The sequence below is a fragment of the Paramisgurnus dabryanus genome, chromosome 18 (genome assembly GCF_030506205.2).
Source record: "Paramisgurnus dabryanus chromosome 18, PD_genome_1.1, whole genome shotgun sequence".
In the NCBI taxonomy this organism is placed as follows: Eukaryota; Metazoa; Chordata; class Actinopteri; order Cypriniformes; family Cobitidae; genus Paramisgurnus; species Paramisgurnus dabryanus.
In genome coordinates, this window is record NC_133354.1 from 10,491,062 (window position 1) to 10,503,512 (window position 12,451).

The window sequence follows — 12,451 nt, forward strand, 5'->3', positions numbered from 1 at the left end:
CGACTTTAAAAAAAGATAATGATAATAACCCAAGGATCTCGGTACGTATTTTACGTTCATCAAATAATTTTGCTTTAAATATGCTTAATCACAGTCACAGGTCATTTGAAAATGTTGGCAGAATCCATTAAGAGTCTGATAAATAATGCTCATTTGCAAGAAAACATGTCAGACGCACTAGGGTTTTGCATCCGAGCTCTTTAAATGCAACGTCACCTTCTCATATTTCTAAAGTTTTTCTGTCTGCTTTTCCCATAAAACACCAAAGAAAAAATATTTGCTCCTCATTTTGCACATATTTTTGACAGAAAATCTATTTAATTTGTTTCTCACATAAAGCTATAAAATGATTTGGAACAACATATAATTTGGAGTCAAGTCCCTGCTGAAAAATAACAAAAAACATCAAAGAAATTATAATGGATTTAATGGTTTAAATGGGAATTATTTGGTTTTTATGGAAACTATAATGGTCTCTTTGGGTGTCTAACGTGTTGGTTTCTATTAGTGAGTTGTTATGTGAACCCATCAAACAGGATTAAATCTTACTGGAATAAGACCCAAAACACACAAAAAAATTATTTTGTAATGCTTGATAAAGAGCTGATGATTCACAATAGTATTTGTAATAAAACCATTACCGTTTGCATAGTTTTTCAGTAGGGATGAACTTTTAAATTTACTTTATGGTAATGTTTAGGTTTGACAGACATGGTCGATATAAACCAGTGGTAGAGCATTCGGTTAGTTTTGCAAAAGGTATTAAAGGGATAGTTCGGCCAAAAATGATATTAAACCCATGATTTACTCACCCCCAAGCTGTCCGAGTTGCATATCGTTTTTCAGACAAACACATTTTCGGATATTTTAGAAAATGTTTTAGATCTTTCAGTTGATTAAATGTAATGTTACGGGGTCCACGACCTTCAAGTCCAAAAAAGTGCGTCCATCCTTCACAAAATAAATCCAAACGGCTCCAGGATGATAAACAAAGGTCTTCTGAGGGTAATCCGCACGGTGTTGTTGTAGAAATATCCATATTTAAAACTTTATTAACGTAAAAACTACCTTCCGGTTGCGCCGCCATCTTAGTCGCGTCTGCATTCAGGATGAGAGTTACGCAGCCTACGGAGGCTACTCTGCTGCTGCTCTGTGCCCCCGCCCTCCGAATTTGTCATACGTCACTAAGAAACGTGCGTACACTACGCTAATACTCTCTCCTGAGTCTAAGATGGCGGCGCTACCGGAAGGTAGTTATTTACGTTAATAAAGTTTTAAATATGGATATTTCTACAACAACACCGCGTGGATTTCCCTCAGAAGACCTTTGTTTATCATCCTGGAGCCGTTTGGATTTATTTTGTGAAGGATGGACGCACTTTTTTTAGACTTGAAGGTCGTGGACCCCGTAACTTTACATTTAATCAACTGAAAGATCTAAAACATTTTCTAAAATATCCGAAAATTTATTTGTGAGTAAATCATGGGTTTAATATCATTTTTGGCCGAACTATTCCTTTAATAAAAACATGCACTGTAAGTTGCTTTGGATAAAAAACTCCAAAAGCATCAAATGAACCATCATTATATGTATAAAAGTGGCATAAATATTGATTAAAATTTCACATTCCACAAAGAAAGCGCCATAGGGGTGAGTAAATAATGACAAACTTTTTATTTCAGGGTATATGGTTTCTTTAACCGCTAAACGGCTGCTTTCCTGAAGAATCGTGAGGTGTACAAAGAACGAAAAAAGTCAGCTTGAGCTGATCAAAACACTAAGGTTACACTGTGTGTATATGTGCCGTTGTATTGATTCCATTCATGCCCACGCCCATTTTAAAACACTTCATCTCACAGAAACCTAGATTACAGTGCAATACAATAATCACTCAGAATCCATCATTGTCTTTCTCTATTTGTCTCCACCCCCTCCTGCCTGTCTGTTTCTATACATCCCCTTTCAATTGGTCTGCAGACGAGTAAGGCTTTTTATCACTGCTCCTAAAACAAGCCATTAGGAGCTTTATTACAGCGACTGGCCTCTCACCTGAAGTACAGAAGCACCTCTAGCTGAGGATGAGGTACAAAGCTCCTGACAGGCCTGGGACAAGCTTTATAGAGTTCTCACTGTTGTTATAGAAGTCATCTCACCCCAGCAAGCTCTTAGACAGTTCGGTGGCGGTCAGCCGCTAAGGCCTGGGCGAACTCATTAACACTGAGAACGTGGGTTCAGGACAAAATGACAGGCACAGAAAATGCTGAAAATCGTGAAGAGAATGTCAAAAGTCTCTGAGAAGCCAAAACATAGATGTTCCTTGGCTGTAGTTACGTGAGAATTCTGATCTACATTCAAATCTTAATAATAAAGGTGCTACAAAAGAACCATTTTTGTGTTCTCAGAGAACCTTTCAGTAAAAGGTTCTTAAAAGAGCCATTTCTTTCTTACCCTTTGTTAGTCTCGACAAAAAGGTTGTGTTGGCAGTGTGTGAACACAACATCTATACAATGACAAAAATTCATCCTCTACTAAAGAAAGGCTGTGACGGTGGCAGTTTTTTACCACCACAATGGTAACGCGCCAATTCACTGCGGTGGTGTGGTGGTTAAATATGGGGGGTGATTCTCGCGAAATTAGACTCATGAGGTGTCATGAAACATTTTATTAAAAAAAGTAAATGCAAACTAAGAGTATAAAAATAAGAAGCATACAGTTACAAACATCTCTTCATGTACTATTTCGCACATGATTTCAGATGACATCATACAAACCAATTTTGTTGTTTTTCCCACATTTAAGGGAAAACTGTCATTACCGCAACATGTCCATGACTGGATTTGGGTTCTTTGACATGGAAAATTTATAATAAAAAAAAAAGATTCAGTGCATGTTATACTATAAACATTTACAGTAAAAAAACATGTGGTATTTGGTGATCAGTGGTAAATGTAGAGACAATAATAAGGAATATAAATGTGTCCAAGGCCAACTTTCTAATCCTCCGCAACAATTTTCAATCATTGTTTAAGCCCTCAAGGAACTAACATTTCAACAACAACAAAAAAATTGTTGGAAGGGACATAATTGACTGTGACACTCAAGATGGCTACCAGGTAAGCAGTTCTTATTAAATTTTGTTTGTCATAGTACCTAGACAACTTTTTAGTTCTCATTACCGAAACATGAGTTTGTAAATGCATACATTTAATGTAATATCATGTTGCGGTAATGACAATTTTTAATAATGATAATCTAAGAAATGTAAATAATTCTTAAGGAAATATTTTTTACATCCTCTAAAAATAATGGTTATAGTTCAGACCTTAATCTTATATGTGCAACATTTTTTTTTTAATTCTGATGTTGGACACCTTAATCTGGATTTCGTGAGAATCACCCATGCGCCAATTTATTTCTCTGCTTGGGTGCTCATCACAGCGTCAAGCAATGCTTAGGTTACTTAGCAACAAAAGACGCTCTGGAGCGCCCACGCTCATGGAAGATGAGGAAAGCGGCATGGTCACGTGGTTTTAGATGTGACATGTGAAGAAAATGTAAAGCAACTGTGCATATGTGCTTGGCCATTTCGATGAGTGCTCAAGCCGAGCCCCAGAACACCCATGGGATCGGCGTCTTAGAGCGTGTTTCTTGTATTGTATCGTTTTTGTAGTAATTTTATTTTTTTAGCTGGTGGTGACCTAAGATCAGCATAGAAAATCTCTATGGCTAATTTATAAGACATGTTGGTAATATGTTGGACCTTTTCTTGCTAATTGAGTCTTTGTATGCCTAGAATTAGTCAACGAGGTTGTTTGATTCTTATAACTTCCCTTTCTAAAAGTTTGATCAATTGTGCATGTGCATGACGTGTGCAACAAATGCATAGGGTGTCAGACATATAGATTTGCAACATTTAATGCAGTTCAGGTTCTATTTTGGATAAACCTATGGCACAGCTTTAAAGCTGAAACGAATCCTATCAGAGGTCCAGGATGTCACTGAACACACTAGTGGCTATATATATATATATATATATATATATATATATATATATATATATATATATATATATATAAATACACATACATACATATTCGACAAGAAAGCGACAGCGCTGCACCACTGCGGTGGTTAGACATCAGTGAGGCCAAATAACAATGTTCTCAAATATCTTGTTAACCAATCACAACGTGACAAATTTGAACATGATATGATAGACAGAAGATTTAAAAACCATAAATCTATTGATGGACAACTTCATACAATGAAGTTTATAATACTTCATGGTGCTTTTTTACTTATTTTACAGCTTGGCAGCCTCAGATCTTTAATATGCTTTGCTTTAATTGCCTAAAAACAACCGAGTGAACCACAGAAAAAGAAAATTAGGTGTTTGGAACCACATCAGGGTGAGGCAATGATGACAGATTTTCATTTTTGTATAAACTTTCCCTTTGACCTTATCACACAGCGTGGTGTCATTGTGAAGGCTTACAAGCCACCGTGACAGTCACCTTCTCAATGTCACGAATCGCAATCACAGTGTAAATGTCGGCAAAAACTAGCATTTTCAAAATCACGAAGCATGATACGCCCTGAAATATACAACAGAAAAACTTAACATTTACAATTGGATAGTCGTATACCTGAATCAGAAGGACAGGCTTCACTTCTTTAAAGTTATTTCAATTCTAGCAGTTGCACACCAGTTCACACAGTGATTGCAATTCAAACATCAGGTAGGCAACTTTTGCAGAGATATGTGAGCTTTGTGATACTGTTTGGTATGTTAGAATTTCCACCATCCAACTGCTGATAAAGCCACTCGGATGAGGGCAGTAACATCTCCAATAAATGGAAAAACACATCCATATTTGAAATAAATTGTTAAAGACACGTTCCTCTGTGGCGTGCCTGAGGAACATCGTAAATTTATCATCATCAAAATGCTATATCGATTGCTTAGCCACGTATTTCCCAGAACAGAGTACGTACACACACAGACCAAATTTATATTCAGACAGGCAAGGCATGAAATTATTCGACCTGCACATAAAAACACAGAAGCTTTACTAATCAATAGAGGTGAGAAAAGCAACACGTAGTAGGTAACAGTGGGTTGACAGTAATCCGTTATGATTGGCACCGTAGAGAATGTGAGATCAAAGTGGGATTCTGCAATATGAAACGGGCAACAACATAGTATGAAACTCAAAACTCAAGTGTCTGTAAACAAGACGCGATATTACACAATACATCATCTTGACACACACACACAACACGCTTCAGGAACAAACACATTCACACTGTCAATCCAGCTTCAGGACTGACAGCCTCAGAAACCACTGGTGTCGAGGAAAGTTTTTTGTGATAAAAATTGGAAAAGGCAGTACCAGTCTATGACAATCATCAATCTTCAAATAACCAGGTTTGTGTTGAACTCAGGAAACGCTGCACTGTTGAATTTTTGTTGTTTTGACTGCTCGGTACACAACAGATAAGTCTACTGGGCACTCGAGTACTCCTGATATTTTTTTAATTGTTAGTCTATGCACGTCAGGTGGATGTTGTAGGCTCTTGATTCAGCACCGCATTTATAAAGCACATGTTTCATGATCTTGAAATAGTTTTGCTCAGACCTGTATGAGTAATAATGCAATAACCCAAGTCTGATGTGTCTGATGGATACAGCATGGTTAAAAACGTACCTCCAGGAAAGGTGTCTCTTGCTCCACTTGGTCTGAGGAGCCGCTCTTTTTCTTCGCCCTGCTAACATATCTGGCTCCGAAACATCAGGCAGCGAGCAGCGTGGGGTCTTCATTAAACCCAAGGTTGCTTGGTCTGTGGAGAAACACATACATGAATAAAATAAACCTAGACATATGTACACAATACAGAGCGATATTTCTGTGCTTTTGACTGCAAAAGGAAATGCCAGCTGAAGTAAATCTGAGGCTACCTGACCAAAAAAATCAGTAGCTGTTAGAAAAAACGAAATTGCAAAAAAGCAAGTTTCTTCAGTAAAAGTGCATACTAACCCAAAACTCCAGTTTCCTCCAGGCCTCCGAACCTCTGCATGGCTTTGATGGCTTTGGTCAGCGCTTCCTTCGTCTGAAGCTGTCCGTTCACAGGATCAGGGGGTGGGAGGTACCCATATTTGCTCAGCCAATCCTGTGGTAGAAAAAAACCATAATTAAGGCCACACATATTTACATTTTACATGAATTGTCCGGCACAACTAGCACCTTTTTAGACTTAAAAGGCATTTTACCGGAAAATAGTAGCCTTTCTGATATAGTGCCCTTCATATACTCCTGGCGCAATGCAGCTCAAAACGTTTATGCTAGTTTCAGCTCGATGCAGTTATAATTGTTACGTTAAATGTTGTTTAAATAGCAAATGCATTTTCGCCCATTTGTCCGCCCATGGGCATGCTGGCTTGAAAACAAGGTGTGTTCAGTGCGCATTGTTGATGCATGGCTATTTTGAGGCAAGTAAAATAGACTACTACGCCATTCACCAACTAAAACCTGGCCTAAAGTCAATATTGTTTTTGTTATAGAGCGCATAAGTAATATGCGCCTATAAACGGGGCAATAGTGAGCATGTGTTTATTACACACACAAACATTTTTTAAATATGAGAATTAAAAAAATCTCAGATTTTTTTGCTAATATTGCATTTAGTTAGATTTTTTTAATGCTACCACATGGATGTATTGTATATGATGACTATGTACCTTTGTACTATGTACCTAAAACATCTTTTTAAGTAATATATTTTTTTTAAACACTCATGGCACTGTCCCAGTGCTGAAACGGCTCCACCCGTTGGTAAGTTCTTTATCTCATGCAAATACCGTATATTTAGTCATGCAAATTTGCATATTTGTACATTATTCTTATAAAAACTTTTTGTAATTTTTCCATTACTGAAATAACTAATTTTAAAGAGAACCAAAGCTTTATTCACATAAATAACCATTTCAAAAAATAAAACATAATGCAGTTTCTCATTGGTTTATTGCACGTTAGAGATGTAGTACTCGAGTCCGGTCTCGAGACCGATTTCTGCACTCTCGGACTCGTTCCTTTAAAGACTCACAGTGGGAGGAGAAGGACTCGTAATTTCAGACTTTTTTATGTTCATATAAAAAACCACAAATTACTGAATATAAAAAACCACAAATTACTATTACATAGCAATAATAATAAAATGCAATGTTGACAGGCATTATTTGAAAATGACATCCCATGGGGCAATGCAAAGATACTGCCATCAGAGCCGTTTATTTATCTCTAGACAGAAGAAAATAGGCAGAAGAGAATGCATGTGGTAGGGATTTTTTTAATCATAGTAAAAGCCAGTGTTGGGGGTAACGCATTACAAATAATGTGCACGTAATAATATTACTTTTCTGAAGTAACGAGTAAAGTAACGCATTACTTTCTAAATGTACACATTAATATTTGAGTTACTTAAAAAAAAACAATGCAAGTTACTTTTCAGGTAATTCATTTGATTTAAAACAAAATAATGTACTGAATAAAACTGAATGTAGTCATGTATAAATAAACACTCTATGCAAACGGAGATGGCAAGCCATAGCTTGACATTTTTGCGATGGAAATATGCAATTTCTGAATTCAGAACTTCTCAGTCATAAAAACACCTGCAAGGCCTGAAAGAGATCAAGCCTCAGCCAAGTAATAAAAAGTAACGCAAAAGTAACGTAGGTATTACTTTTAATGAAAAGTAACTAAGTAACGCAATTAGTAACTTTTTTGGGAGTAACTTAATATTGTAATGCATTACTTTTAAAAGTAACTTTCCCCAACACTGGTAAAAGCATAGTCCATATTAAGACTTATCCTCTAAACAATTCCCAATCTAGCTAAGTCTGTAGGCCTAACTGTTGATTATTAACTGGGGTGATATTAAATCCTGAATATGAAAACTGACATGTTTTTATGGTCTTGGTCTCGACTCGGTCTTGACTCCTAAAGGACTTGCTTCCTTAAAGACTCGGTCTTGACTCGGACTCGGCATACTGTAGGCGGTCTCGTCCCCATCACTATTGCATGTTATGCCCAAAACACACCCATTACTCATTATGAGAATATGAACAACTCTTTTAGACTGTGTGCCCGGCGCATAGACCATTTTTCCTGACGTTAAAGTAGCAAAAGTGGATTCAGACATGGCTTAAATGCACTTGTGCTGTGCACTTTAACCATGCGCTTAGATCGTTAAAATAAGGCCCGTAGTCTTACTCAAAAGAGTTAGGAGGGTTATTTTTAATACACTGCAATTTAATGGCCAATCATATAGAATATTGATATTTATTACACGGCTCTCTGGAATGCTTGATTCTGATTGGTCAGTTGAGACATTTGCAGGTTCGTTCTTTTCAAATAATAACCGCTCCAAAGTAATAACGCATAGCCGGTACTACTTGTACGAGTAAAATCGCTCCGCGCCAATAAAGATCAATAAAGATTACTGTTTGGGGCCATCTTGTGACAAACACTGGACAACCACGACAAGACACAGAGAGCTTACTGAGACTGAACTTGACAAAATAGAGCATGACAGCTACGAAGCCAACACACAAAAAAATACAGAATGGGCATTAAAACTTCTCAAAGACTGGTTAAAGAGAAAAAAATGGAGACAGACAAGTATGAAGCAGAGGATCTTAATAAGGTATTACGATCATTTTATGCATCTGTGCAAAGTTTCGCGGAAGGATAAAAATGTTAATTTAAAACAAATATGCCAATAAAATGTTTCAAATTCATATTCATGTCCGTTTTTTTCTTATGTGACAAGTAGCCGTGTAATTAGCGGGATAATGTAGAGGCAGCCGGTAGTTATCGGGAAATAAGCCCCTTCAGTGTGATACAAGACCCTCCGCTTCGCGTTGGGTCCTGATCACACTGTCGGGGCTTATTTCCCGATAACTACCGGCTGCCTCTACATTATCCCTTACATATTGTGACCCTGTCTATGAAATCCAGGCTAAAGTCTAAATAATTCACAGGCAATGTCTCAATTGGGAAAAAAGAACATTTCTGTAATTTTTTTTCTGTTTTTTTTTTGCACTACAGTACATTTGTAGAAACCCTACATTTTGAAAAGAAAACTACAATTTATTAAGTAATACTCCTGATGTTTCCTCTTTCTTTCTATAAACAAAATAACAACACATTATTCGATTGCCCTAAATAACTGTTATCAAGCCATTGAAGCTTCAGATGGAAATTTAAGGAGAAAATAAAGATCCTCATGCACTCAAAGTTGTTTTTTATCTATTGTTGCGCATTAAGCCAGAGACCATACTGAATTTCAATGGTGTTTTGATCAAGTGGTGGACGTGATGAATAACTCAGACCTATAAGTGAGACCACAACTCAAGCAATTCCATTAGTAAAGTTGCTGTGTGCTTACACAGCACAATTGCTGCAGAACGGCGAGATATTTAAGCTGCAGTTCGACTTTGGCCTACGGGGAAACTGTTTGCGCCTTGATTTAATTTCGTAAACCGTTGTGCTAAAACACAGCGGCAGGATTAATTGGTTCATTAAAATTTATGATCTTTGAAAGGTTCCTCGCTTGATCGATCACGCTACCTTCATCGTCTGAAATGTCAAAAAAACACAGTCACGACAAAATTAATTATATGCGCAGAAAGAGATTAACAACAAAAAGTTGACTGACTCAGAGCATTATGATATTTTCTTTTGATTTGGAGTTTACAGAAGAGGAAAGCTGTGCTGGAGATGATGGGCATTTCATAGGTCTGCAAAACAGAAGTGTTCAAACAAATCCCTTCAATTCGGTTTAAAAAAAAATGGGGCTGACAAGCGAGATAAGTAAAATTGAAAAACAATACTAAAATGCTGCTCGACACTCCAGTACGTCAGCAACTGGAGCAAATCATCAATATTGCATTCATACCTTGTCTTTATATCAGCAAAACTGAAGAGTTGAAAAGTTCACTGCTTGAAACTAACTTTACTGTACATGGCAAGTCTACCGCAAACTTTACTGTGCTGGAGTTTAACAGCAGGTAATTGAAACAAGGTTAAAGAGATGCAGTTAAGAGTTCAAATTCAAAATATGTGTTCGGAGTGTCGTGTGTTGCTCGTGTTTTCCAAATATGTGTTTGTTGCGTCATGTGAACCATGTGCATCACGTGTTTTGTCAAAATAAGTGCCTGATGCACACACGTCAAAACTGTTTATGATAAAAGAGACCATCACAAAATACACGCAAGAAAGTCCTTAACAGTAAACTCTGATTACGCATGGGATTATATGAGTATCTGGCAAACACAAGCTTCTTTTTTATCATAAATCCGTTTTACTCCACCCATAGCTTCGCATCGTGCACACTCGAAAAAAGAAGTCATCGGCCGCCACTGCCCATTTGTTAATCCAGACAGCAACTAATTACATTGAGAGCAAATGGAGACTAAAGATCATTATCAAATACTCTTAAAAGCAAATCATCTGAGCTGTGCCATCATATTAAATATACACCTCAATACTCTAACTGTATGTCAGCAAAAATTGTATTAATATATTATTTTGCTTTTAAGAAAAACATATGAAATACAATCATTAGCGAGCGTGCAGAAGTTAAACTAGCCATGATCACAACGATGCTTGATGCCAAGCACAGACCTGGGCTTTTAAACGTCATGCAAGATGAGGCTGGCTCGTCTGATGGAACAGTGGATTTGATGGGGTCCAATACAGAAAATGTAAATATGGTTAGCATACTGAAAGCAAAAACCCTGTGCAGGAAAGCCTGCAAGCTAAGCATAAAAACGCTGCTAACACTGGTATACACAGGGAAGAAGACCAGAGGCCATTTTTTAAGGAACAGATTAAAATGTAATCTTAAATTTTGGCAAAAAACTGTAAAATGTGAACTGTAACTGACGTTGTTACACTCTGAATGCCCGCAACAGATATAACGGATCATTATTGACTGGCTGAGGCGCTGCACGCTATGACTGTCACGAATTTCTAATGGTAGAATACTGAATGTTGCTATCTCCATATCTCCAAGTATCTCTGCTGAAAGTGCGCTGCAGGTTCACGCTGCAGGTGACGAGGGGAAAAGTGCCCTTCGTATTTTGTGAATGTGAGAATGTGTCTCTTTTATCATAAACGGTTTTGACGCGTGCGCAGCAGGCATTTATTTTGACAAAACACGTGATGCACACAGGATCTCTCGATACGCAGAACATATTTTGGAAAAGAGAACCACACACATGACACTCCGAATTCTTATTTTGAATTAGCCCCCCTCGGATGAGCAGTCACGAGCTGCCACTGTTATAGTGATATTACCAAATGTGGGTTGATATACCACGTCTATAGCTATGTGGCACTATGCTGCTACAGTATGACTGCTGTCTGCACTGTTTCCCCCCTCACGTCCAGCTGACATAATTTGTGTGTTGACACACTATCCAACTGTGTAAAAGTGTGGAGAAAAGGTTTACTGTCTCTGTGTGAGCTCTTCACCCGCTGGCTCAGATATTGATGCATGACGCATCACTGTTCATTGTCAAGGCCTTGTGCTGTATCTCCTAATGAGCACACACAAATACAGAAGTATCGATAGAAATTACTTGCGTTCACATAGCATGCTGTTATCAGCAGCACAGCTACCCAAGAAGTGCTCATTGTACCACAGAACAGGGCATCTTGCAGTTTGACCACATCGAGGGTGGTGTGATGTTTCATTACTACATTCTGTTATCACATCACTATTTCTGTTATCATACCTCAGGATCAGTAAATAAAACAGAGCTTCCAAAGGAAAGCATTACTATTAAGCCCTTTTCACACAGACATTACGGAAAATACACGGATAATGCATCCAGGATTTGTCCGGGATCGTTTGATTTTTGACTTATTCACACTGCCAATGGTTTTCTGGAATATGTTTGTGTGTTCACACAGATACTGGAAAGATTCCGTAAAGACACATGCACATCCTGCAGTTGGTTGTTTTTTCTCAGCAGCATCTAAATTTGCTTATTATCCGTTATTTCTCTCTCCAGAAACCACTTGCATCCATTTTTGTTTATAATAAGACTATAAAGGAGCGTGTGATGCACCGTTTCACCTTATGGCATTGTTTCTGCATCTCATTCACACTAAGGGGTTTTCCGGGTATTTTACGGAAATTTTATTTCTGTAGGTCCTCTTTCCGGGAGTAATCCCAGAACATTTACGGGACATGTTTGTGTTCACACATAAGTCTGTCTGGCAATTTAAGTGGTATTTTTCTGGGCCCGAAGTGTTGTGTGAATGAGGTTTGTGTGTTGCTCATTATGGTTGGGGATTTGAACAAGTCCCTTAAACTCACAGCTTTGCCACATTGGTTTGTGCTACGAAAATGGATGAAACCTCAAATTGTATCTAACAA

The 12,451-nt window shown here is 37.7% G+C and overlaps 1 protein-coding gene across 1 annotated transcript in view; it reads right to left on the reverse strand.

The window, feature by feature from the left end:
• Nucleotides 1-12,451, reverse strand: part of mmp17a (matrix metallopeptidase 17a) — a 95,253-nt gene that overhangs the window by 40,514 nt on the left and 42,288 nt on the right. The window contains exons 2-3 of the mRNA XM_065244138.2: nt 6,040-6,172; nt 5,710-5,842 (exon numbers count right to left, since the gene is read on the reverse strand). Coding sequence (XP_065100210.1) covers nt 5,710-5,842; nt 6,040-6,172 — 266 coding nt within the window. The remainder of the gene's footprint in view (nt 1-5,709; nt 5,843-6,039; nt 6,173-12,451) is intronic.